We start from the raw sequence: 27,905 nt of genomic DNA, 5'->3' as shown, positions 1-27,905 counted from the left end.
GGGTTAATTCGATTTGTGTTCCATATGTGGAAACACACATAACCCTTATTAACTAATAAGCTTTATGTGGATTCTTCTATAGTGGGTGGTTATTAACGCACACATAAAATTTATTTGTAAATTTCTTTAGATTTTTGCCATTAAAAATGTGTGGATTTTTATAAGTGTATCATTGTCTTCATCAAAGATAGTCTTGGAGTTATATTCTTGTCGCCTTGTATCATGGTACAAATACCACAAGTCAATACCAGATTTTCAAAACGACTTATCTGCTTTCGTAAACAAAGATTCAAATGTCGATTTGACGAATCTGACTGCACTCCCACGCAAACCAACACCATCAATGGGTAGATGAAGGCTTGTACTACCTGTTGGTGGTGTCGGTTTGCGTGGGAGTGCTACCAGATTCGTCAAATCGTCATTTGAATCTTTGTTTACAAAAGCAGATAAGTCGTTTTGAAAATTTTGTCTTGAAGTGTGGTGGTCAGAGCCGCCTCGCTGCTTAGTGTTCATTAAGCACTTCCATAGTTATAAGCGCATGGAAATCAAAATTTTTCAATAATTTGACTACAGTAGCCGTTCGATAACTGCAAAATGTTTACTTTTCAGTTAACGAATGCCGTTCGATAACTGCGACGCATTCTAGACGTCAAACGGTTGTCAATCGACGTGAGATGCAATAAAAGTGCATCTAAATGTGCAGCGCAATGCAGCTGTCATTGAGTTTGACATCAGTTTGAAGCTCAGCGGTCCGATAACTGCAAAACTGTTGCAACTATCGAATTGCAGTTAAAAAGCAATGCAGTTAAATGACTTGCAGTTATCGAACGTCTACTGTATGTTTTTGCAAAGAACTGGCATTACATCCCCACACTGGGACAGAGCCGCCTCGCAGCTTAGTGTTCATTAAGCACTTCCACAGTTATTAACTGCGAGGTTTCTAAGCCAAGTTACCATTTTTGCATCCGTATCTCATGAGGCTAACAGGATGATACTTTTATGCCCAGGGAAGTCGAGACAATTTCCAATCCGAAAATTGTCTACACACCCCAAACTCAAATTTTGAGTAGTTCCACTTTTTACGAAGATTGAGTAAGGTTTCCGTGGGAAAAAAAGAGATGGCAATACTATTTCACTCAGTCTCTGAGTGATTTGAAACGGGCTTGTAGACCGGCACCGGGAATTGTACCCAGCCACCTTCAGCATGGTCTTGCTTTGTAGTCGCGCGTCTTACCGCACGGCTAAGGAGGGCCCACAAAAAATATTTGACATTACATATCGACGTTTACCTGCATGCTTTTCAGTTGGGTTATGTGCCCCAAACAGAAAATGCCTTGAATATATTTAACCCATAACCACAGCCATGTCTATGCCATTAAGGGCATCATAAATGAGCGCGAGTATTTTGATCACCTTTGCAGCGCTGTCTTTTTAGTTTGCCACTCTTTTTCGTATCGTTTACTGTTTTCGGCTATCAATGTGGTTGCTGTTTGACAGTTTAGTATAAATAACAGTTAATAGAAATCGCAGCGCTGTTACGGTGCTACCAAAATTGGTTACCTGTCAGTCTCGCTACTGTTAAAGCAGTGCGTTTTGTAAAGTATCAAAACGGGGGCCTTGTGAACGGTTCGGTCTAGGATGTTTTCGGGTTGGAAACTTTCTCGACACCCTGGGTATATAGTACATCCATTATTCTTGCCACACAAAAAAGCTTTCAATTATTAACTGAGGAAATTCTAATAGAATACTAAGTTGAAAAGCAGGCCAAGTTCCAGTTGAAATGTGAAGTAATTGAAGAAGAAGAAAGTGTCAAATAATGATACTGCGCTGCCAAACGGTGTATACTCGTGCCCGTTAATAATGCTCTTCTGTATTTATTTATCTATAGAGTATAGTGGGGCAAGAGTGCGCGTGGGATAAGAGTACGTTTTCAATTTTTTGAAGTAATAAAAAAAGATAAACTAGCAGCACTGCATCAGTTTGACAGGTATTCTGGCCAACTATTATCATGTGTAATTGTCAACGATTTGAATAAACAACAAGGGAGATATGGAGTTAGATAACTTTTTGGTCATTTTGCTAAAAATAATTGGGTTTCCGCAACTAGTATTTCATCACCATATATATGTTCAATCAGGTGAACATTATACCATTTCGATAACCTATTGTATAGAGTACTTTATGGTACACAACACCAATCCGGTTGGTTTTCTAAGAAGTCAAAACTATTATTTGAATAATTTTTGGGACTGTGGGGTAAAAGTACGCAGGAACCGGTGGGGCAAGAGTACGCATATGAATCTTCAAGTTATGATGTCAAACCCGTATCTCCGGCCGAAATGAGACTTCTTCCAAAGCGTAAAGATCCACAACTAAGAAAAAAGGGACAGAATTCGAAACTATCACAAGTTTTTAGGATAAGTTGAAGTAATTCGGTGTTAGAAAGGACTTTAGCGAACAAAGCACTGAAGCGAAATAATGAAATTGTATTAGGACTTGTTGTACATCTAAACATAGTACGAAAACACAATTTCATCTAAATGATAATTTCATTTAATCAAAAGAAACATTCATAAATTACGCAACGTTAAGCTGGGAGGGGTTGCGAGATGTGTGGATATCCATTTAATTTTTAGAGGATTCATACAAACAGTGTAAGATAGGAGGGGAGGGCTGATGAAATAGCCAAATTTTACGTTATGTGATTGGTGGACTTTCTTTAAGGAAAATGCCTTTGTATACGCCACGCGAAACTTGATATATATTTTTACCTCTGTAGTTTTTTGTATATATAAAAAACAACGGTTTTTCGTATGAAAGTGCACATTTTTAGGACCCCTCCCCCTTTAAGAGTTACGTAATCTTTAAACATTCCCTAATATATGCTCATTAAACATCAATAAAATGTTATTGTACGTGGATTTCCCTATTGGACCCGACCGTTTAAAATAGTCGCTTCTTGAACGGTCGTTAGAATCGCCGTTTTCACCTTCACACCCGTTTTCATAGTAAGATCTGTCAAAACTGACAAGTCTGCCATGTGCTTTTTGTTGTTTCCCTCGGACTTCTCTTTCTTTTTCCGATGTTTTGACATCTGTTTTGGCAAAAAACAAGGCAATCTACCAAATATTTATTGAGTTTGGCAAACCTTGCTGCAAAAGAGAACGTTTGAAACAGGCAAGTGAACCGTCCTTAGAATCCATTGGTCAAGTAAATCCACAATATTAACTCTTATTTTTGTTAATATATACTTAAAGCACATGATTGGATAAATGCGTACTCTTACCCCACCCGATGCGCACTTTTACCCCACCGGTGGGGTAAGAGTGCGTTTTTCACTTGTCTTGCAATAAGGGTTCTACTAAAACAAATCTCAATAATTTCAATATTTTTTCCACTGGGTAACATAAAGGAAGAGTATATGAATCACCGACACTGATTTGATATGCAGAAGCTTGCTTCATAAGGGCCATATGATCGATTGAAAACTAAGTGCGTACTCTTGCCCCACTCTACTCTATGGGAGTCCATATGTACAAAAAAATGTGCACCAGAACAAGAAAAGAAAAAATGATATGCTGGCTCGTCATCAAAAGTAACACCACATTCAGTTGTATATTATACACAAAAATAATTTTATTTATATATCGTTTTACCGCTGGAACCTTATCTCTGTCTTCCTCTGGTAGCCCGATTGCGATTCTGTATTTTACATGCAATTTTCCTCAGTTGATTTCGGTAGTCATTTACGGTGGAGTATTCAGTTTTCCACACATCTAATGTTTTATAAATGGAAGTTATCCATGATATACGACTCATCTATTGATTACTTACCATAAAGTAGTTGATTAAATATGTAAAACGACATCATGTTGATTTCAGCCTCGTTAAATCCTAGTTCGTTAATTAGACTTTCCGTAACAAAATCTCTCAAGATTGGCTCCAAATTACGGCTGTGCTTCTGAATAGTGGCTCCCAAGAAGTTAACCTAGAAATAAAATACCATTCAGTGCGCCAATTTACAGAAGCTATCCATCTACCACTCACAAAGGACACGAATGATTCTTGATCTGTCGTAATCGATTCTTCTAGCTCGCGAAGATCATCAACCCGGTTGATTGGAAATTCTACCAATTTAAGCTCATCTTGCTCGATGAATTCACCGATCAGATCGTTATCGTCGGAATCAATTTCAATACGGTTCGGCTCAAACTCGACGATTTCATCCTGCACCTGCATCGGTTCCACCGGTGACGGTTGTCTTGCCATTGTCGTCAGCGCATCCACCGGGGCAGCTGCAATAAATTGTCTGTTCATCAGACCATTCATTTGAACTGCGCTTATACTGTCCGATTGCGCATTCATATAGATGATGTTTTCCAGGTTCCTTTCGATGCCGTCGAGTCTAGTTATGATCAATTTTAGCGTTTCCGGGTCGAATTCGGTTTCGTTAGGATCTGAAAAGGTCTTCGCTATTTTCTGCATAACAGCTGTGAAGAAAAATGACAAATATGTTTGTTTTAAATATGCTGCCAAGACACCATCTTTTCCGGGTCAAGTGATCCCTTTACCATGAAAGATAATAAGGAAGACAAATATCTTTTCATATACTTATCAAGGAGGTGTACCTTTTTGAGTACTGCGTTGCTCAAATAGGCCTTATCTGATTCCAGACTGTGATATATGGAATGAGGCAAAGAGATATGCAATCACCATTAAAAACTATTCTTCAAAGATTATTGTAGGTTCAATTGAACCGTGGGCTGCAGCCAAGCATAGAGCACCTACACGACTTCGACGATGTTGCATTCTTAGCCCAACGGCACTCTGATAGACCGAGTACGCGCAACGACGTTGCTGTGCGCTCTTTCTTCAGGTTCAATCATTAACCTAACATAATCGTTGCAGATTCGAATCATGAGCGATTCTCTGGGCCATGATTCTGATGGTATTTGACTCACGCATGATTTGAATCGCCGATGAGATTTGAGAATATGTATGAGATTTTACCAACGGGACATACGGCAACTTCAACTTCTGCGGCAAAACCTCCTCCTTGCAAATATTGGCAATTACCAAGTGCAGCGCTCTAACCAGTGCTTCACCAACCAACCGTGTTTAAGTAGCTCTCCTGGTAGTAGGAGCTTTTTTGTTTTTCTACTCTAGCCTAGGTTTACATTATTACCAATGGTGCACGTACCTTATGTTAATGCATACATAATATCATTGGCCACACGACCAAACTTCTCTTTGATTTTCTGGAAACTCCAGATTCGTCACCATAGCGCCAGATTGGGTGAAAACTGACGATGAAGACATTGCAAAAGCCTTGATTGATCTGATAGATACCGTGGGAGTAACTCCAGAACTTATTGGAGTACCTTGAGCATCCCTATCGAGCAAAGTAAAGAAATGCTTGTTGGTAAGGCGGAAGTATTGTTATCGCCTAATGATTATTATGGCGAATTAAAACGCATGAATTGAAATGTATTAGATTTGTTCTAGAAACAGCTTAAAAAAAACTTCTATACACCCCCCCAATAAAGTAGCAACAAAAAACTGCACTCTGTGGGTGACTTGGTTATCGAATTAAAAAGCTTTAGAAGTGAACACTCCCGTGAAAACACTTGAATGGTTGAACAAAAATGAAAGTTGCAAACACAATAGACCAGTGCATGATGACGTAGGTTGACAGTTCACAGAGCTTGTTAACAGGGACTTAGTCTCTGGAGCAGCTTCCGGAAAAACTGTTTTGCGATTAATAAGGAATATTGAAGTCTGCTGTGGTGGATTTATGGTAGGAATCAAAGCATATCACTAGAATATTCGGATCAAAATGATTTTGAACGAAAATTACGGAATTTTATTTCCAGCTGATCGATTTTAATTCTAACACCCTGTAAACAAGCTCTGTGAACTGTCAAATAATTGAGGTTGAGTCAAGATCTTGCATTGGTCAATAACAAGAGGATCATTCAGAATAAGTGTAAGAAGATCCTCTTTGCGCAACTCTATATAATAGACTCTGGGAAGAATGTTTTGTACCGTTGTTTTGGAAACATTCAAAATTGGATCTATGACTCAATTGAACGGTGCTGGCTTTATCCTTAAAAATGTCCAAATGAATTACACGATCAGTGCCTGAAATGAAATCAACCCCAAACCATAGAATAGAGTGATTAACGTCCGCAGAAAAAATTGCCCTGCGGAATATTTGCAAGAACTCGCATATTTCTGCTAAAATACCTATACGAAGAATTGGAAAACTATGACGTTTTCATATCGATGAATGAACTGCTGACGCGAATTCACAATTTATTAAAAAAATATGGGTAAATATTGTGTAATACTCATAAAAACTATAGTAACAGTTTATGATTTCTATACATTTTGATGAAAAATATAGTTTTGGAAAGCGGTAGAATCAGTTTCAAAACAAGCTGTCAAATAGATACAACGGTAGAAAGAAAAGATGTGTGTCATCTTGTCACTGTACGCGTACAGCGTGATACGAAAATCATTGTGCGGAAATCATATCAGGCATAATTTTTCATAACGACGTATGTAACAATTATGAGGATTCGAGAAATCCTTCTTTGCAAAAAGTTGGCAAAACTTTTTCTAAAACTGTTTTAAAACTAAATCTTTTTTACTTTATACTTTTTTCCACTGGCATGCATCATTACATGACACGTAATAAGCGTGCTTCACATCAAAGCTCAGTTCATTCAAATTCACTGTGAAAAACGATAAAATTATACATACACCGGTATGCTGCACGCACGTCGGTGTACATTGGTCGGTTTTCCATAGTGCACGATTGACGCAACTGCAGTTTTGTTTTGTTTTCCTTTTTTTGTTACATAGGTCGCTCTTAGTTCCCATATATTAAAGCGACGTATGTAACAGTGAGACTTCAAAAATAAATTTTTGACATACTAACGAATCGACGAAAATTGAATTAAAGAATTTTAAGATCTGAAATTAGTAAAATCGATGCGTATTATTTAAAGCCGCGTGTGATTGTCACGTTGTATTAAAAACCTCGTTTTGTTTACTTTTGTTACATACGTCGTTATGAAAAATTATGCTTGATATGTCTGTCGATAGTATTAGCATTCTATCCTCGTCAGCAAAAGATGTTCCGCACAGCGACAATCTTTATCTTCTAATTAAAATATCTTTGAGTGAAAAAGCTTGTGGTCTCAATAGGCTAGATGCTCCAATACAAGAGTGTCTACCCTAGCACTCATTAAACAAAATGAATATTTATAAAATTCATCCAATCAGCACTCAAATGGTTCACGGAATTTTTCTTACAGATATCGTCCTCGTCCTCCTCGATGTCAATCTCGTCAATTCCGGCATCGGTGCGAAACTTTTTCACCTCAATTCGTATGTCGTCCGATATGTTGAAACTGCGGATCGTCGTTGAGATGTTTGACTGCACAACATTCATCGCGAGCTATGAAAATCGTTAATCACAAACTGCTGCTCTTTTTACGCTGCATCCACAGCAAAAACAAAACAACTTAACTGAGTGCCGTGTGTGACTGTCATCGTGTTCATTTTCCACGATGCGGTGTAACTGGTGTAACTCAAAATACGTTAGGGTGACCAGCAATCAACGAACCACTCAGCACTCAGCACTCACCGACCGCTTTGACAAGAAGACATCAAAAAGTCAAAACAGAGCCGCACGTAGTAGCAAAATCTATTCCAAAGCAGAGAAAATTTCAATTTTTGATAACATTTTCGTATTCAAAAGTGCTAAAAACAGTGGAAAACCATGGCTGATGCAGCAGCACGTCAGCTGCAGTACGAGTACAAGGCGGTAAGTGATTTTGTGCCGGCAAAGATTGATTTAAAAATTGACCACGCACTGCACTTCCAAAATGGAAGTCACATCGACGTACAGCAAACGTTTAGTTTACATTTTTGTTATGGTTCGCAGAATTCGAATTTGGTCTTGCAAGCGGATGTCCGTCTGATCGAGCGCCCACGAAGGGATGAAGCAACCGGCGAAGTGTTGTCTCTGGTTGGGAAGTTGGAGGGAACTCGTATGGGAGACCGTGCTCAGCGCACCAAACCGGAGAAAACCGAGGAACGAAAGGCGAAGTATGTTTTGAAATGATTTTTGTATGATTAAGTTCAATCAAGATCCTATTTCCTGATGCCGCAACTGCATCGCGAGTAGTGCCATAGTCATGTTTTTAATTTTCCATGTTTTTCAGACGTCAGAAGCGTGACGAAGCGCAGTACGACTTTAACAGCATGAAGGGTGCCACTCTGCTGACGGAGGGAATCGACGAGATGGTGGGAATCGTGTACCGTCCGAAAACGCAGGAAACTCGTCAAACGTACGAAGTGCTGCTTAGTTTCATCCAGGAAGCTATCGGAGATCAGCCGAGGGATATCCTGTGCGGAGCGGCCGATGAGATTCTGGCCGTGTTGAAAAACGATAAAATGAAGGATCGTGAGCGGAAGCGGGAAATTGATGGTCTGCTGGGAACGGTCACTGACGAGCGTTTCGCACTGCTGGTTAATTTGGGGAAGAAGATTACCGATTTTGGATCGGATTCGAGTGGTGGTGCGACGGGAGTGGCTGAGGGGGAGCAGATCGATGATACGTACGGGATAAATGTACAGTTTTATGAATCGGAGGAGGAGAGCGATGAGGATAAGTACGGAGAGATTCGCGACGATGATGTCCAGGATGAGGGTGAAGAAGCTCGAGACGATGGCATTCTGCACGCAGAAAATGTAAGCTTATTAAGTATTTTATTATAGATTAAAAAATAATGCTGAAAATTGTATTTTTGGCAAGAATCAAGCTTAGTAGGTTCCACGATGTAATTCAGTTCGTTTTATTTTCCAGCTTGGCGGTAACGAGGAAAGCAAGAAGGAAAAGGCTCTCGATCCTCGGGACATTGATGCCCATTGGCTGCAGCGGTGTCTAAGGAAGTACTATAACGATTCAATAATGTCACAAGCCAAAGCCGGCGAAGTATTGGGCGTACTCAAGGATGCCGGAGATGATCGAGAATGCGAGAATCAACTGGTGCTGCTGCTGGGCTACGATTGTTTTGATTTTATCAAACTGTTGAAGAAGAACCGTCAAACGATCCTGTACTGTACGATGTTGGCTTCGTCGCAAAGTGAGAGCGAGAGGGTTAAGATTCGGGAGAAGATGAAAAGCGACGCATTCTTGGCAAAGATTTTAAGGCAACTGGATACAGGCAAACAAGAGGTGGACGATTATGAGAGCGAGAAGTCTAAGATGCAGCGCAGAAGAAAGGAGCAGGATGACGATAACATGGAAGGTATCGGGGGTCAAATTCCCGGTAACAGGAATGTGCTGGAACTGGACGAATTAGCTTTCACGCAGGGGTCCCATCTGATGGCAAATAAGCGCTGTCAACTGCCAGATGGAAGTTTCAGGAAGCAACGGAAAGGCTATGAGGAAGTGCACGTACCTGCTTTGAAGCCCAAAGCGTTCGACGAAGAAGAAGAACTAATGGTGATTGATAAGTTGCCAAAGTACGTTCAACCGGTATTCGCTGGGTTCAAGACGTTGAACCGCATCCAGAGTCGTCTGTACAAAAGTGCTCTGGATAGCGATGAGAATTTGCTGCTGTGTGCTCCAACCGGAGCTGGTAAAACCAACGTGGCATTACTGACGATGATGCGCGAAATCGGGAAGCATATCAACGATGACGGAACGATTAACGTGGACGAGTTCAAGATCATTTACATTGCTCCGATGCGCTCGTTGGTACAGGAAATGGTGGGCAATTTCGGAAAGCGCTTGGCTACGTACAATTTGACGGTTTCGGAGTTGACTGGCGATCATCAACTAAGCCGGGAGCAGATTGCTGCCACTCAGGTAATTGTCTGCACTCCAGAAAAGTGGGATATCATCACCAGGAAGGGAGGCGAAAAAACTTACACACAACTGGTGCGTCTGGTCATCATCGATGAAATTCATCTGCTTCACGACGAGCGTGGTCCGGTTCTGGAATCTTTGGTCGCTCGAACAATTCGGAACATTGAAACTACTCAAGAGGATGTCAGATTGGTAGGCCTTTCTGCCACCTTGCCAAATTATCACGACGTAGCCACTTTCTTGCGTGTACGTCCGGAGACTGGTCTGTTTTATTTCGATAACAGCTTCCGTCCGGTCGCCCTCGAGCAGCAGTATATCGGAGTAACCGAAAAGAAAGCGCTGAAGCGGTTCCAAGTGATGAACGACATCGTCTACGAGAAAGTAATGGAGCATGCAGGAAAGAATCAAGTATTGGTGTTTGTGCACTCCCGAAAGGAAACTGGAAAGACAGCTCGCGCCATTCGCGACATGTGTCTGGAGAAGGACACTTTGGGAAGTTTCCTTCGCGAGGGATCAGCCAGTATGGAAGTGTTGAGATCAGAAGCCGACCAGGTCAAAAATGCCGAACTCAAGGATCTACTTCCATATGGCTTCGCCATCCATCATGCCGGTATGACCCGCGTGGACAGAACCTTGGTCGAGGATCTATTCGCCGATCGTCACATCCAGGTGCTTGTCTCCACTGCCACCCTTGCATGGGGTGTTAACCTGCCCGCTCACACCGTCATTATCAAGGGAACTCAAATCTATAATCCTGAAAAAGGTCGTTGGGTCGAACTGAGTGCGTTGGACGTGCTTCAGATGCTGGGTCGTGCGGGTCGTCCGCAATATGATACCAAAGGTGAAGGAATTCTTATTACGAACCACAGTGAGCTTCAGTACTATCTTTCCCTACTGAACCAACAGCTCCCGATCGAGTCTCAACTCGTGTCCAAAATGCCTGACATGCTCAACGCCGAAATAGTCCTCGGAACAATTCAAAACGTTAAAGACGCCGTAACTTGGCTCGGGTACACTTATCTGTACATTCGAATGCTTCGTCAACCCACTCTCTACGGGGTTTCGTACGACGCCATAAAGGAGGATCCCCTACTGGAGCACTTCCGTGCCGATTTGGTCCACACCGCGGCCCTGCACTTGGAAAAGAGTGGTCTAATCAAGTACGACCGCAAAAGTGGTCACTTCCAGGTCACCGAAATCGGCCGCATCGCTTCCCACTATTACTGCACCCACGAAACCATGCTGACCTACAACCAGCTGCTTAAGCCTACCCTCAGCGAAATTGAACTGTTCCGCGTGTTCTCACTTTCGGGTGAGTTTCGCAACATCACCGTTCGAGAGGAGGAAAAACTCGAACTGCAAAAACTCATGGAACGAGTCCCCATCCCAATCAAGGAGAGCATGGAAGAACCCAGCGCGAAGGTGAACGTCCTCCTCCAGGCATACATCTCTCAGCTTAAACTGGAAGGTTTCGCTCTTATGGCCGATATGGTCTACGTCACCCAATCCGCTGCACGACTGCTTCGCGCAATCTTCGAGATTGTCCTACACCGAGAATGGGCACAGCTTGCCGATAAATGCCTGACCCTGTGCAAAATGATTGACCGTCGCATGTGGCAAAGTATGTCCCCGCTGCGTCAGTTCCGCAAAATGCCCGAAGAGATCGTCAAGAAGATCGAAAAGAAGAACTTCCCTTGGGAACGTCTCTACGACCTGGAGGCGAACGAAATCGGTGAACTGATTCGTGTTCCCAAACTCGGCAAAACCATCTACAAATATGTTCATCAGTTCCCGAAGCTCGAACTGTCAACTCACATTCAACCGATCACGCGATCCACCCTTAGGGTTGAGTTAACCATTACTCCCGATTTCCAGTGGGACGAAAAAATCCATGGTCAATCGGAGGCGTTCTGGATTTTGGTCGAAGACGTCGACTCCGAGGTAATCCTTCATCACGAGTACTTCCTCCTTAAGTTCAAGTACTGCCAGGACGATCATCTGGTCAAGTTTTTCGTTCCGGTTTTTGAACCTCTGCCACCGCAGTACTTCCTGCGAATCGTTTCTGATCGCTGGATCGGTGCTGAGACACAACTACCCGTCTCGTTCCGTCATCTGATCCTGCCGGAAAAGAATCTCCCACCAACGGAGCTGCTGGATCTGCAACCGTTGCCGATCAGTGCCCTTCGGGAAGCAAACTTCGAAGCCCTGTATGTGGATAAGTTTCCGCAGTTCAATCCAATCCAAACCCAGGTTTTCAATGCCGTCTACAACAGTGAGGACAATGTATTCGTTGGCGCTCCGACTGGTTCCGGAAAGACCACAATCGCGGAATTCGCTGTGCTAAGAATGCTACAACAGAATCCTCACGGTCGAGTTGTCTACCTGGTGTCTAGAGATAGCTTGGCCGAATTGGTATTCATGGATTGGCATCAGAAGTTCGGGCAGCATTTGGGCTGCAAAGTCGTCAAGCTAACCGGTGAAACCGGCACGGATTTGAAGTTGATCGCCAAAGGCCAGATCATTGTTACAACAGCAGATAAGTGGGATATTCTGTCGCGTCGTTGGAAGCAAAGGAAGAACGTTCAGAACATCCAGCTGTTCATCGTGGATGAACTACAGCTGATCGGAGGAGAAGAAGGCCCGGTCCTGGAAGTCGTTTGCTCGCGTATGCGCTACATTTCTTCGCAGATTGAGAAGCAGATCCGGATCATTGCGTTATCGTCATCACTCTCGGACGCGAGGGACGTTGCCCAATGGTTAGGATGCAATGCGAATGCCACATTCAATTTTCATCCCAGTGTTCGCCCGGTTCCGTTGGAGTTGCACGTTCAGGGATTCAACATAACTCACAACGCCTCAAGGGTGGCAGCCATGTCGAAACCTGTCTACAACGCGATCACTAAGTTCAGTCCACACAAACCTGTGATCGTGTTTGTCTCGTCGCGCAAACTCGCCCGTCTGACTGCAATCGATATTTTAACATACTGCGCTGCGGAAGCCCAACCGAATCGGTTCTTCCACGCGGAAGAGGAAGACATCAAACCGTTCTTGGACCGCATGACCGATAAGACACTGAAGGAAACTCTGTCACAGGGAGTGGCATACATCCACGAGGGCTTGACCCCCTCCGATCATCGAATCGTCGAACAGCTGTTCGACTCAGGTGCAGTCCAGATCGCCGTAGTCACACGTGATCTCTGCTGGGGTCTCAACATCTCGGCATATTTGGTGGTGATCATGGACACCCAGTTCTACAACGGAAAAAGCCATTCCTATGACGATTACCCAGTGACGGATGTGATGCAGATGGTTGGCCGCGCAAATCGACCCTTGGAAGACGACGACGCCAAATGTGTTCTGATGTGTCAAAGCTCCAAGAAGGACTTCTTCAAGAAGTTCCTCAACGAAAGCCTCCCGGTCGAAAGTCATCTGGATCATCGCTTGCATGATCACTTCAACGCGGAAATTGTCACCAAAACAATTGAAAACAAGCAAGACGCGGTGGATTATCTCACCTGGACATTCCTTTACCGACGCTTGACGCAGAATCCCAACTACTACAACCTGCAGGGGGTGACCCATCGTCACCTTTCGGATCATCTCTCGGAATTGGTGGAAAGCACCCTGTCCGATCTGGAGCAATCCAAGTGCATCAGTGTCGAGGACGAAATGGACACACTGCCGTTGAACCTGGGAATGATTGCTGCGTACTACTACATCAACTACACCACCATCGAACTGTTCAGCTTGTCGTTGAACAACAAGACTAAAATTCGCGGACTGTTGGAGATCATTTCTTCGGCGGCAGAGTACGAGGACGTGGTGGTGCGACATCACGAGGACAACATCCTGAAGAGTTTGGCCCAGAGGCTGCCGAACAAGCTGACCGGTCCCAATGGAACCGCTCCCAAGTAAGTGAAGTTTTGTTTTATTTATCTTTTTTTGATGAGTTGTCTGGAAATCTCGAAATCAAAATTTTTCAAAATGTTTCAAAATGTTTTATGCGCGAAACGTCGAGTTCTAGTGTTATCTAAAAAAAAAATATGAAAATAATTGATATTTTGGGACTTTTTTTTCCTGGAGGGCATAGTTTTTTTTTAGCCGAAATCGATTTTTTTTATGTCCAATGTCTTAGAAATGCATGAAGGGTCGAGATCTGGCGTCACCTAAACAAAAAATTGAAAAAATGGCTTTGGGTTGGGACTTTTTTTTTTGAGATCGATTTTTTTTATGACATATCTTAGAAATGCATGTAACGTCAAGATCTGGTGTTACTTAGAAAAAAATTTACCTGCTCGGAAGCAATGAGCATGAAGGATGACGATTTGATATCGAATTTGAAGGATCAGGGGGTGATCTGAAGTGATCAACACCGCTACTATTATTCTAACGATTGAAGGCACAGTTATTCCTCAGCATATGTTGGTTAAGATGCAGAACGTGAGCATACTATCCAGCTCCTATGCTGTGCTACAAATACTGGAGTTTTGGCAACGCAGCTACTCGATGCGTGGCAATAAAAGCCGTATGTGGTAATGTGCTCGGAAAGTCACACGATACAAGAAAATATGGGTCTACTACGAAAGGCCGAATCACAAAAGGCCGAATTACGAATGGCCGAATTACAAAAGGCCGAAAGCAAAAAAGGCCGAATGCACAAAAGGCCGAAACCACAAAAGGCCGAAATCACATAAGGCCGAATCACAAAAGGCCGAAACCACAAAAGGCCGAATAAAATCGGCAGACCAACAAAGTGGACCGGAGCGCGCGCGCTCGCTCCGGTCCACTTTGTTGGTCTGCCGATTTTATTCAGACTTTTTTTTTATTCAAATACCTACTTAATATAATTTAAAATATTATTTTGTGATTTCTCAGTGAAGTCTTGTGAAGTCAGTGTCTTTTAAATTGGGAGAAAATGATATGCATTGAGGAACACCATGCATCATGAAGCGCACAACTCCTACATTGATGCAAATCGGCAATTCGATTCTGTGAGCCATGAATCCGGTGGAATTTAACTCGGGCTCTTGCATTAGATTTGGGAATTTAACTTTTCCCAATACTACTGATAATGATTACTACGTCAGCAAAGGAAGAAAAAAGAGAGCTCTTGGATTACTCCGTTACTTTAAAGTGATAATATTTATCCGTATGTTCATGCTTTCATTACTGCAATGAAGATTGATCTATTATGCAATATATAAGGAATCAAATTGACTCTGTAAACACCGTCATACAACTTCTTTCAATTGAAAGATTGAGCTTCGACGTTGAACTGACGTTAAATACCTCAACTGAATAAGATTGATTAAGATCGCTGCTAGTAGTTGCAAAACACGTGGACAAGTTTTTCTTAATAGGGCAGCATAATATAAGTAAACGTAAATTTGTCAATATTCCAAGTTCTCTTAATTGAAAGATTGAAACTTTTTGTAATGATTCGGCCTTTTGTGGTATTCGGCCTTTTGAGATTCGGCCTTTTGTATCATTCGGCCTTTCGTGGTTCGGCCTTCTGGGTTTTCGGCCTTTTGTGGTATGCTAGAACATTTTCGGCCTTTTGTGATTCGGCCTTCTGTGGTTCGGCCTTTTGTGATTCGGCCTTTTGTACTGATCCCGAAAATATGTCCTGTACTGCCGAAAACTTTTATTTATTTGTTTATTTGTTTACAACATCAACAGGCTATGCGTGGCCCTAATGATGGTCTTAAAATATGAAGTACATTTAGAAATCACAATCAATTAAAAAAAGTCACAGTAGTAAAATTGCTATCTACCTACGTGTGCTAAAAAATTCAAAAACCTTCGACGTAACATATTACGCGATAAATGGAAGTCAAACAATGTTGCAACTCTGTTGAATACGCGCTGCAAGCCACCGATTGCCCCATGTAGTCCGTAATTCGTCCTTTGCATTGGTGGTCTAAGCATTCCTCTATTGCGGAGTGTCCTTGGTCGAACATTCAAATCTATCTGCTCCAGAATACCTTCGCAGTCGATTCGTCCCTGTAGTACAGCGGTTCTCAACCTGGGGTACATGTACCCCTGGGGGTACCTTTGCTGGTCTCTGGGGGTACCTGAGACAAAAATGCGTAATGGCGGATGTTGTATTATATTATTGCAAAACATAGTCACTTTAGGATTGATCTTGGAATTTCAAACGACTTTTATTCTTTTTATTCGGTTTATTTCGTTCATGTGACGTTACTCTGGTATAAAAGATTTTTTGTTCTGTTGAGCACATTTGTTGTCCTGAATAAAGAGCACAGTTATTATGAGGTTAGGGATTTTACAATCGCTCTTCAAAGCCCAAGGTTAAACTCTATTACGCCCATTTAGCTAAAGTTCATCAGTTGATAAAGTAAAAATTGATTTTTAAACACAACATAACATGTTGACGAAATCATAATTTCTATTTCGTAATTAGCCAGAGCTAGTTCTATGAAGCTTGGGGCTTCTGTAACATGCATCTCGTTCTTGTGGGCAGAAGAAAACGGAACTGCCGACTAGGTTTCTTTGGACAAACTCGGCGATACATTTTGATATACTATTAGAGAGGAGTGAAGCGTGAGTTTTCTTCAAAACTAAAACATCGACATGTTTGGCAGTTTTCAAAACTAGTGTTGAACTCAATCTAGAATTAAAAACCCACATTAATCCAACTAGCGGTGATGGTGTCTTTCTCGTGCATTATAAAAATAGTATTTTGGCCCATAGTCCGATCTGGCCAATTTTCAATAGGAAACAATGGGAGAGTATTCTGCGTCGAATGCAACTTGTTGCGAGTTAATCTGTTAAGGATAAGTACCTGAAAAATGAGTGACATTTTTTTTGGGTGGGTGCGCACATACACACACAGACATCACCTCAATTCGACGAGCTGAGTCAATCGGTATATAACACTATGGGTCTCCGGGCCTTCTATAAAAAGTTTGTTTTTGGAGCGATCATATAGCCTTTACGTATACTTAGTATATGCGAAAGGCAAAAAAAACCTTTAATACAGTTTTCAAAAAGTTCATACATAGTTGCCCCACAGTTCATAGAGGCCGTAAACTAATTACGTACAGGTCTTGGCCTTCAGATTTAAGCTCATTTTAACATTGGAGGTTAATAATCTCCATTTGAAATATTTCAGGTACATTGTTAATAACAGTAAACGGTGTTTAGAAAATTGAAGTTTTGTTACTGTGTTCTAGGCGAATGGCTTGCTTGCGAATAGGCTTGAAAACTCTCTAGTAACTCTCTGCCAAAATATTTTTTTTTTAAAAGCCTAAATATTGGAAAATAAAAAATCTACGTGCAGATCCTTGGCCTGCAGCTTTTTGTCGATCGTCTAAACTTCAAGAATATTGATCGTTTTCGCACATATAGTTTCTTGGTGAATAATTCAATGTGCAGGGAAATGCCATCATTCAGCTAGTCATGCTTCTTCTTTCTTAGAAATATCATAATGAGTGTTCTTTCCTATCATTGCCGGTGCCAACGACATCAGATGTAAGGCCAGTTTTTAAAGGAGAGTCCTAGCTCCTTCATACAGGTCATAACAACTTTCCTCAAGTCTTTTTCGGTAGTCGTTGCGAATTCCTCATTGAGCCCCTTGAGAAAATAGCTACCTGTGCTATGTTTTTCATATCAATATTTCCATCGCATAAGCGAATATAGAATGTAGGGCAGATGTCAAAACAGCCGATATGCATTCCTTAACAAGTTCTTCGTTCTTAGAACTGTTTTGACAAAATTTCACCAACAGCAAAACTGACACGTGCTGCATTTTCAGACTTGGTGATTGCACGAGTGAAGAGAGCTTCAATTATTCACTCTTCCACAAATAATTTTAATCAATATTGTAAATTTATACTAAATGACCACCTTTGCAGCTTTTCCAACTGTTTTTAACAGGGTTCGGATTTCTCACTCACTCACGCGACAACAGATCGATCCACCATCCATTTTATCCGGATAAATTACAGTGCGATAAACTCCGGCACAAACGATGGTGCGAAAAATTGTTATCCCTCTTCCCATGTTTCGTAAAAATCAAATGCTGCTTAATTTGCTTCTCCGAACTGATGGCATACGACGATGCGCCACGATAAGTAGTAGGTTCAAGACAGCAGTTTTTCTATTTGCTTTCAATCGGCTCGTGTGGTGGCGTGGTTATAGTGGGCGCTCTATACATTTTAAAATTGTTTTGGGTTCGAATCCCGTCGCGGACCTACATTTTTGTGAATATGCTTTTAAAACTTATCTGGAGAAGTGGCGAGATGGAGAATTTGGAGGCCCAAAATTAAATTATCCGGCAAGCCGCCGCTCGCGAGTTTATCGCCCGTCTTTCTATCCGGATAAAATATTGTGTGAGAACACTTGCTCAAAGGAGAAGTTGGAAAAATTGCACTCCGCTGTTGGGATCAATCCTGGGTTTTTATTCATATGAGTGAGAATTCCGAAGCCTGGTTTTTAATGATCCAATATAAATATCACATTTTAATGCTTGGTCTAGCAATGTTGTTAAAATTCTTTCAAAATCAAATTAAACGTAATACAGTCGCCTCTCCATATCTCGATATTGAAGGTACCATCGAGATAAGAAGAGATCGAGGAATGGAAGGAAAATTGAAATGGGTACTAGATCCAAGGGCTGCAAAATGGTGGGTTGACATCAAGGAAGGAGCGCCCAACAGAGCTCTGGTCCCCAGGCCACAAGTCCCTATCTCACGCTTCCACGGGTCGTCCGATGACAAAAGACCGCCAGCTAAGGGTTGTGTACTTAGCTGGTAGTGCAGCTTGGGCACTGTTGTCCTTCTGACATCAGCCAGAGTGAGAAGGTACGCCTCGAGCGTCTGTTCACCAGGAGGTGCGGCTCAAACAGCGTCTGCCTGGTACCCAGCGGCTGATTAACGAAATGCTGTATCGCGTCAGCTATACCTAAGGTGGCAGCCCCATCATCGCGATGTAGGTAACGCGACCCCGGTAAGGTAGCTTACTGAAGCCTCTCAAATACCACGAAAAATGGAGATAGAAGAAAAAGAGAACGTTATTTTTAGCAACCGACCCGGCAACGAAATAAGGACTATGATTGGAAACTCGGTACCTGGAATGTCAGGACCTTAAATGAACTAGATTCAAAAAAGCTCGTTGCTATGAAAAACGACAACAAAACAAATGTCGTTGACCGTTGTTGATGTGTTTGTTATTGTCCAAAGATGGTCTAGTAGCCTAAAAAATCGAACATATCGACATAAGGAGAGTGAATCCTGAACAAAAAATGATCAGAACACATCGAGATAGAGAGATATCGAGATAGGGAGGATATCGAGATGTAGAATGCATAAATGTATGTAGATGGAAGGGACCTAGGAAACCATCGACATAGGGAGAGATATCGAGATACAGAACATCGAGATGTAGAGAGTCGACTGTATTCTCTTTGCACAGAAACAGATTTCGAACAAATCAAGCAAACCGGTTTTCTGTTGACAATCTTCAATGAAAACGTGATGTTTACATCAACCCTTCGTTTCTTGGGGTCACTCAATGCACACTGTATGCTTTTAATTCTAAAATTCTCAATGCTCAAAAGTTTTTTTTAAATTTTTTTGGGAACATAAAATCAAATTTCTCAATCATTGATACCTAACAATGTCCCTTCTATTTCTAGGATTTTCTAAACCCAATAAAAAGTTCAAAATCCTTGCTAAAGTTCTATTACTTTTCGTTGGCATTATATTATTAACTGCGATGCTTCGGAACTTTGTTGTTATTTATGCATTGTTGGCACGATGAAACTGCCCAGTCGAGGAAACTTTCTGAACCGAACCGGGAATCGAACCCAGTCTCGCTCATCATGGTCTTTTATCAGAAGACTAAAAGTTTCAGGAACTGTTTTATTTTTCGAAAACACCGAACATCTTTATTTTTTACCCTTTCTGTGGAAGTATCCTAAATTTCACTTTGTTTTCGTAACGCATCCGTGTTATAATTAAAGTTGAAGACGCACTTTAACATGAAAATTATTATTGTTAGCAAGCAAGGATGTTAACGATCATTCAGTAATTTGCGTTCGATCATTTAGTAGTTTGTCAATAACACATTCCAGAGGCTGAATTTCAAAATATGTTGTATGGTGGACTTCTAGTGCGAAGGTTTTTCTACAACTTTGCCTAATGGTTCGTTATTAGAATTCAAGTAATAACGGAGTTAGAGCGCTAGTTGCAGTAACTTAAACTAAATGATTGGAATTTTGTTATCATTTAGTCTAAGTTACTGAAATTATAGCTATAACTCCGTTACTAGTGGAATTCAAACAACGAACCATTAGACAGAGTTGTAGCAAAACCTTCGCACTAGAAGTCCACCATACAACATATTTTGAAATTCAGCTTCTAGAATGTATTATTGACAAACAACTAAATGATCGAACGCAAATTACTGAATGATCGTTAACATCATTGTTAGCAAGGAAGCTCAAAATTATGTTTTTGAAAATAAATCAAATTGAATGGTTAGGTTTGATAGAAGCCCAGTGAAAATCAATTACCCACTTTTACATTTGAGCTTACCGGTAAATTAAAAGAAACTAGGGGGTACCTCAAGCTGTGCCAAGGTCTGAAGGGGTACCACTCAAGAAAAAGGTTGAGAACCGTTGCTGTAGTATATCGGCGATCGTCATCACCCGGGTGGTATCTCTCCTAGCACGAAGAAGTTCCAGATCGATCAACTGGCATCGGCTCTCATAGCTCGGTAGACAAAACGGATCCCTCCATGGCAACTTCCGAAGTGCAAATCGCAGGAACCGACGTTGGACCGATTCGATACGTTCGGCGCCATTGTTGTACGCTGGGCTCCAAACGACAGAGCAGTACTCTAGGGTAGAACGCACGAGAGAACAGTAGATGGCTTTCAAGCAATAAATGTCGGAAAAATTCTTGGCAATCCTAAATATTAGTCCCAATGTCCTAGAAGCTTTATCGACAGCGTACGAGATTCATTCATTTATTTAGTCTACATCTATACAGATAACACTGAATCAACAATTTGACGCCACAATACACGGTTCGAGGCCGTATCTCTCCATCCTCGAATACGCCCCACGCTCGCCAAGTCGTTCTGCACCTGGTCTGCCCATCTCGCTCGCTGCGCTCCACGTCGTCTCGTACCCGCCGGATCGGAAGCGAACACCATCTTTGCAGGGTTGCTGTCCGGCATTCTTGCAACATGCCCTGCCCATCGTACCCTTCCGGCTTTAGCTACCTTCTGGATACTGGGTTCGCCGTAGAGCTGGGCGAGCTCATGGTTCATTCTTCGCCGCCACACACCGTCTTCTTGTACACCGTCAAAGATGGTCCTAAGCACCCGTCTCTCGAATACTCCGAGTGCTTGCAAGTCCTCCTCGAGCATTGTCCATGTTTCATGTCCGTAGAGGACTACCGGTCTTATTAACGTCTTGTACATGACACATTTGGTGCGGTGGCGAATCTTTTTCGACCGCAGTTTCTTCTGGAGCCCGTAGTAGGCCCGACTTCCACAGATGATGCGCCTTCGTATTTCACGACTAACGTTGTTGTCAGCCGTTAGCAAGGATCCGAGGTAGACGAATTCCTCGACCACCTCGAAGGTATCCCCGTCTATCGTAACACTGCTTCCCAGGCGGACCCTGTCGCGCTCGGTTCCACCCACAAGCATGTACTTTGTCTTTGACGCATTCACCACCAGTCCAACTTTTGTTGCTTCACGTTTCAGGCGGGTGTACAGTTCTGCCACCTTTGCAAATGTTCGGCCGACAATGTCCATGTCATCCGCGAAGCAAATAAATTGACTGGATCTGTTGAAAATCGTACCCCGGCTGTTACACCCGGCTCTCCGCATGACACCTTCTAGCGCAATGTTGAACAGCAGGCACGAAAGTCCATCACCTTGTCTTAGTCCCCGGTGCGATTCGAACGAACTGGAGTGTTCGCCCGAGATCTTCACACAGTTTTGCACACCATCCACCGTTGCTTTGATCAGTCTGGTAAGATTTCCAGGGAAGCTGTTCTCGTCCATAATTTTCCATAGCTCTACGCGGTCTATACTGTCGTATGCCGCCTTTAAATCAACGAACAGATGGTGCGTAGGGACCTGGTATTCACGGCATTTTTGAAGGATTTGCCGTACAGTAAAGATCTGGTCCGTTGTCGAGCGGCCGTCAACGAAGCCGGCTTGATAACTTCCCACGAACTCGTTCACTAATGGTGACAGACGACGGAAGATGATCTGGGATATCACTTTGTAGGCGGCATTAAGGATGGTGATCGCTCGAAAGTTCTCACACTCCAGTTTGTCGCCTTTCTTGTAGATGGGGCATATACCCCTTCCTTCCACTCCTCCGGTAGCTGTTCGTTTTCCCAGATTCTGACTATCAGTTTGTGCAGGCAAGTGGCCAGCTTTTCCGGGCCCATCTTGATGAGCTCAGCTCCGATACCATCCTTACCAGCTGCTTTATTGGTCTTTAGCTGTTGAATGGCATCCTTAACTTCGCTCAAGGTGGGGGCTGGTTGGCTTCCATCGTCCGCTGAACTGACGTAGTCATCTCCTCCGCTGCCTTGACTTTCATTGCCTGTACTCTCAGCGCCATTCAGATGTTCCTCGTAGTGCTGCTTCCACCTTTCGATCACCACACGTTCGTCCGTCAAGATGCTCCCATCCTTATTTCGGCACATTTCGGCTTGCGGCACGAAGCCTTTGCGGGATGCGTTGAGCTTCTGATAGAACTTGCGTGTATCTTGAGAACGGCACAGCTGTTCCATCTCCTCGCACTCCGCTTCTTCCAGGCGGCGTTTCTTTTCCTGAAAGAGGCGGGTCTGCTGTCTCCGCTTCCGTCTATAACGTTCCACGTTCTGCCGGGTACCTTGCTGCAGCGCGACCGCCCGCGCTGCGTCCTTCTCCTCCAGAATCTGTCTGCACTCTTCGTCAAACCAATCGTTCCGTCGACTTCGACCCATATACCCGACGTTGTTCTCCGCTGCGTCGCTAATGGCTGCTTTGACTGTATTCCAGCAGTCCTCAAGAGGGCCCCATCGAGCTCACCCTCTTCCGGCAACGCTGCCTCGAGATGCTGCGCGTATGCAGTGGCGACATCAGGTTGCTTCAGTCGCTCTAGGTCGTACCGCGGCGGTCGTCGGTACCGAACATTGTTGATGACGGATAGTTTTGGGCGCAGTTTAACCATCACCAGATAGTGGTCAGAGTCGATGTTAGCGCCACGATATGTCCTGACGTCGATAAAGTCGGAGAAGTGCCGTCCATCAATCAGAACGTGGTCGATTTGTGATTCTGTCTGCAGTGGCGATCTCCAGGTGTACCGATACGGGAGGCTGTGTTGGAAGTAGGTGCTGCGAATGGCCATATTCTTGGAGGCGGCGAAATCAATTAGTCGTAGGCCGTTTTCGTTCGTCAGCCGGTGAGCGCTGAACTTTCCAATAGTCGGTCTAAACTCCTCCTCTTGGCCAACCTGAGCGTTCAAATCTCCTATGATGATTTTGACGTCGTGGCTTGGGCAGCTGTCGTACTCACGTTCCAGCTGCGCGTAGAATGCGTCCTTATCATCATCAGTGCTTCCGGAGTGTGGGCTATGGACGTTGATTATGCTGAAGTTGAAGAACCGGCCTTTGATCCTCAACCTGCACATTCTCTCGTTGATCGGCCACCACCCGATCACGCGCCTTTGCATGTCGCCCATCACTATGAAAGCTGTTCCCAGCTCGTGTGTGCTGCCGCAGCTCTGGTAGATGGTATGATTACCTCTAAACGTTCGCACCATTGATCCCTTCCAACAAACCTCCTGCAGCGCTACGATGCCGAATCCACGGTCCTTGAGCACATCGGCGAGTATGCGTGTGCTCCCGATGAAGTTGAGAGATTTGCAGTTCCACGAACCGAGTTTCCAATCGCTAGTCCCTTTTCGTCGCAGTGGTCTTCGCCGATGGTTCCGGTCCGTACTCTCTTGTTGATTGTTCGTTGCTTATGATTTTTAAAGGCTGGCTTGCAGGGCCTGACACCAAACCCCTAAATTTCCGGAGGACCATTCCTCCTTATTTCCGGTGGACCATGGTGCACAGTTTCACTTAGAGTCCCTCGCTGGCACTCGGACGATGATCAGCCGCCCCTAACATGGAGAACAGACGCTGTTGTGAGCCGATCCTGACATGGAGAACAGACGCTCAATAAGATTTGCACCTCCGGAGAGGAGCAAACCCCTTCCCTGTCAGCATACGACCATAGTTCCCACCGGGGTTGGTTACCCGATCTTCCCTAAGGTTGCTCGTATCCCGGCCAGCACCGCGGGGAGGTAGGGATAGGAGTTGCTGGGTAAGAGGCTAAGGACCGCGAGATGGGGTCTATTTTATTCCTTCAGGTACGCGAAGTACCAATGGTACGCTTTACCCAGCATTTGCCGTGCCGATGTGCTGCTTAAACGTACGAGATGTGCTGCTTAAATGTTAGCTCTGAGTCCAGGACTACACCAAGGTCCTTGATGTGATTCGTGCGTTCGAGTGTCGTGTCAAGTAGGTTGTAGTCGAAAATTATCGGATGTTTCTTTCGAGTGAACGTTATGACGGAGCACTTGACTGGGTTTACGACCATACGGTTTAGAGAACACCAGCTGGCAAAATGAGTGACCTGCCGCTGTAAATTAATAAGACAGTCAGTAGTTGAACTAATTTGGAGAAACATTTTCAAATCGTCAGCGTACGACAGTCGAGGGCTTTCGATGACTAGATGGACGTCATTGAAATAGAGCAGAAATGTTAGTGGTCCAAGATGGCTTCCTTGCGGAATTCCAGATGTTGCTTGGAAACTATTCGATTCGCAGTCATCTAAAGTCACCATCAGTTGTCGGCCAGTCTGAGCGGAACCAGCACAATAAATCACTACCGATACCGTACCTGTCGAGTTTGGCAACAGCGATAGCATGGTTCAACTTGTCAAATGCGGCAGACAGATCGGTGTAGATAACATCGGTTTGCATCCTTCTGAGCATGCTGTTGGTGATGTACGAAGTAAGGCATAGCAAATTGCTAGTGGTAGAACGACCGGCGGTAAAGCCGTGCTGGTCGGGGCTGAGATGTTGCTTGCAGTGCGAATGTAATGGTTCAATGACAACAAGTTCGAACAGCTTAGAAACGGCGATAATGGCGTGATTCCTCGGTAATTGTCTACGTTGCGTTTGCTACCTTTCTTGTGCACCGGGAACATTTTCCAGCAAGATGGGAATATTCCACTAGACAGTGACAAATGAAAAATACGATGAAGAGGGCCAAGCAAACAAGAAATTTGTTTTTTGAGGAAAGCAGACGGAATACCGTCTGGTCCTGAATTATAGAACGACTTGAGTTTTGTTGCGGCCCTAGATATAGCGTCAACGTCGACATCTAACACGCCTAATATTTGGTTGCTTGATGGAACGTTGCTAGCTGCGAGTCTAACTTGGTCAGCCCTAATACGCTCATCGCAGAAGACACTGGCAAATTTTTCAGCGAATAGCTCACAGAGCTCCGATGGGGTAGACGCTGTTTCACCGTTGTACTGCATTGAAGATGGCAGACCAGATTCTTTGCGCTGTTTGTTGATGTAACTCCAAAAAGCTTTCGGCCGCTGCTTGAACTTACGCTCAATACTGTGCTGGTAACGCAAAAAGTTCTGACGACTGACACGCTGGTATTCATGGCATGGTTGAGCCTCACGTACTGATCTCGCAGTGTTAGTGTCCGATACTTGGTAAATTGCCTCAGAGCAGCTCTCTTAACTGTCTTCAGTTTTCGTAGTCCGCTTGTCTGCCAGGGAGGTCGTGAAATGTTATTCAGAACTCTCTTTGGAACGTGCCTATCGATGACGTACATCATGACATGTGAGAAGGCTAGAGCAGCTTCATCCACATCATGCGTATTGAGAACGTTTCCCCAATCGATACTCGATAATACATCTGTAATACACTAGATTCTGTTTTTACACGATTTACATTTTCTCAATTTTCCACTCATCCTAAATGTTTATCGCATATTTATTATCATGTGATTTTTCTTTGATTTATTCTGGATTTTTTGAAATATGTTGCAAAGAGTTTGGTGACAAATTGAAGTCAAACGATCAAAAATACGAGCGAAAAAAAATCGTGTAAAAACAAAATCCTGTGTACTTAAGTAAACGTAAGACACGGGCGCAGTTCGTTCGATGAAGTCGTGTACATGACTGTATTCGATGCTGATAAGTAGTGGAGGGTGATGAGCAGCATTTTTGACCAGTGCGCAAGGTGCTGGCAAGATGAGCGGTGCATTGTCCTGTCTGCTTACAAAGCATAGGTCTAAAGTGCGACCGTTTTCATTCACAATGCCGTTAATTCGGCTAAGAGTGGCTGAGCTGTAGTTATCCAAAAGGGTGACAACGCCAGCATGCAGGATCGAATGTTCTGGATCAGAATAAAGGAAACCGCTGTGGGACTGCTTCCAAGAGACACCAGTCAGGTTGAAATCGCCCAGGACAAGCACTTCGTCAGTCGGAGTGGCTGTTTCTAAAACGGCGAAGACTGACTGGCAGTGAGTATCGATGAGTTGTATGTCACGGACCAGATCAGGAGGGATATACAACGAGCACAGAAACAGTCTTCGGTCACCCATCTCGATTGATACCCAGACTTGTTCGAGACTCCTCCAAGAATCGCTTTCAACTGGTTTAGCTTTGATTCCGGAACGCACGGCAATCAAGACACCGCCACCAGTAGACTTCCTGCTGTTTCGTTGATTCCGAACGCAACGAAATACTTCGTAATCGTGACCAAACATTTGGCTGGAAAGTGTTCTGGAGTCGAGCCATGTCTCTGTTATTACTATAACGTCAATGCCGGAACTGGAAATAGCAGTGCGGTGGTCGTCGATGCTGGTGTTCAGACCACCTACGTTTTGATAGTAGATGGTAATGTCTGTTGCTTTCTCATCGCGATGCTGTTGTACACTGGAATTTGAGACACTCTTAGGCAAAGCAATAGTTGGTCGCTGATCATACTTGCCAAACATTGGAGGTCGGAAGACCCCGTCTCCCGACTTAAACGCAAGACCGGGACGACTGCTGGTCGCTGGCAGGAGTGGCTCGACTGCGATGAGTGGGATAGGGGCTTCCTCACTGCTTGTGTCGAATGTGCGTCCCGGTGCAGAACAGGACGAATAAACAGCCGAGGCTTGACGTTGATGTCGAGGAATGGTAAGTGGTGCTTGCAGGTGCTGCGTGCGCAAAGATTTACTGCAAATCGGAGGGATTTCAGACGAAGGCGAAGCTGATGGTTGATAATACTTGTCAACAATTGGTTTCCAGCTCATACGCAGGGCCGGGACGGCTGCGGGTCGCTGGTAGGGATGGCTCGACTGCGATGAGTGGAATAGGGGCTTCCTCACGGCCGGTGTTAAGTGTGCGTCCCGGAGAACTGAATGAATAATCAGCCGGAGTTGGACGTTGCGTTTCGCTTGATGCGAGTCGATAGCTTGGGTTAGATTTCGGTGACAAATTAGCAGAGCTTGAGAATGGATCGTTGATGCTAAGGACGAAAAACGGATCAGAGAGCGGATTGATCCGTGGTGTTGTGTACTTGGCTGTGGATGGAGTTCGGAAGACCTTATCTCCCAACTCAGACGCAGGACCGGGACGGCTGTTGGTCGCTGGCAGGAGGGGCTCTACTGCGTTGAGAGGGATTGAGGCTTCCTCAGAGCTAGTGGCAAGATTGCGTCACGATGTTCGACTTGTAATTTTCAAGTGCTGCTGACTAGACAAACTGCTGAAAGGGGAAGACGGATTAGAGAACGGATCGCTCTGTGATGCCGTAAACTTGCCTGTGAAAGCAAGGTGGAAGCCCCCTTTCCCACCACCAATCTCAGGACCCAGACGGCTATGATGATCGGAGGCAGCAGAGAGCGAGACTGGATTGGGGCAATCAGGGGCTTCCAACAAGCTTTCTACGGCGCGTCTGGGTGTTGCGGAGTCTTTAGGATGAGTG

General features: G+C 43.9%; 3 protein-coding genes across 3 annotated transcripts in view; 2 read left to right on the top strand and 1 right to left on the bottom strand.

Annotated features, from left to right (window-relative positions):
* LOC134226168 (uncharacterized) overlaps positions 1–27,905 on the top strand; it is a 134,741-nt gene that overhangs the window by 7,461 nt on the left and 99,375 nt on the right. The gene's annotated exons all lie outside the window — the stretch shown is intronic.
* On the bottom strand, positions 3,612–7,549 carry LOC134226835 (uncharacterized). The gene is made up of 4 exons (XM_062707858.1): positions 7,321–7,549; positions 4,048–4,490; positions 3,835–3,988; positions 3,612–3,776 (listed from the first exon to the last, which is right to left on the bottom strand). Exons 1-4 carry the CDS (start codon positions 7,457–7,459, stop codon positions 3,667–3,669), a joined length of 846 nt encoding a protein of 281 aa, XP_062563842.1. The 5' UTR covers positions 7,460–7,549; the 3' UTR covers positions 3,612–3,666.
* LOC134223387 (U5 small nuclear ribonucleoprotein 200 kDa helicase) overlaps positions 7,676–27,905 on the top strand; it is a 36,447-nt gene continuing 16,217 nt past the window's right edge. Inside the window, exons 1-4 of the mRNA XM_062702528.1 lie at positions 7,676–7,834; positions 7,955–8,118; positions 8,235–8,763; positions 8,879–13,797. Of these exons, the coding sequence (XP_062558512.1) occupies positions 7,790–7,834; positions 7,955–8,118; positions 8,235–8,763; positions 8,879–13,797 (5,657 nt within the window). The 5' untranslated portion in view covers positions 7,676–7,789. The remainder of the gene's footprint in view (positions 7,835–7,954; positions 8,119–8,234; positions 8,764–8,878; positions 13,798–27,905) is intronic.

This window comes from Armigeres subalbatus, chromosome 3, assembly GCF_024139115.2.
Source record: "Armigeres subalbatus isolate Guangzhou_Male chromosome 3, GZ_Asu_2, whole genome shotgun sequence".
In the NCBI taxonomy this organism is placed as follows: Eukaryota; Metazoa; Arthropoda; class Insecta; order Diptera; family Culicidae; genus Armigeres; species Armigeres subalbatus.
The sequence above is the reverse complement of the archived record's forward strand: the minus strand, read 5'-3'. Positions and strand labels throughout refer to the sequence as shown.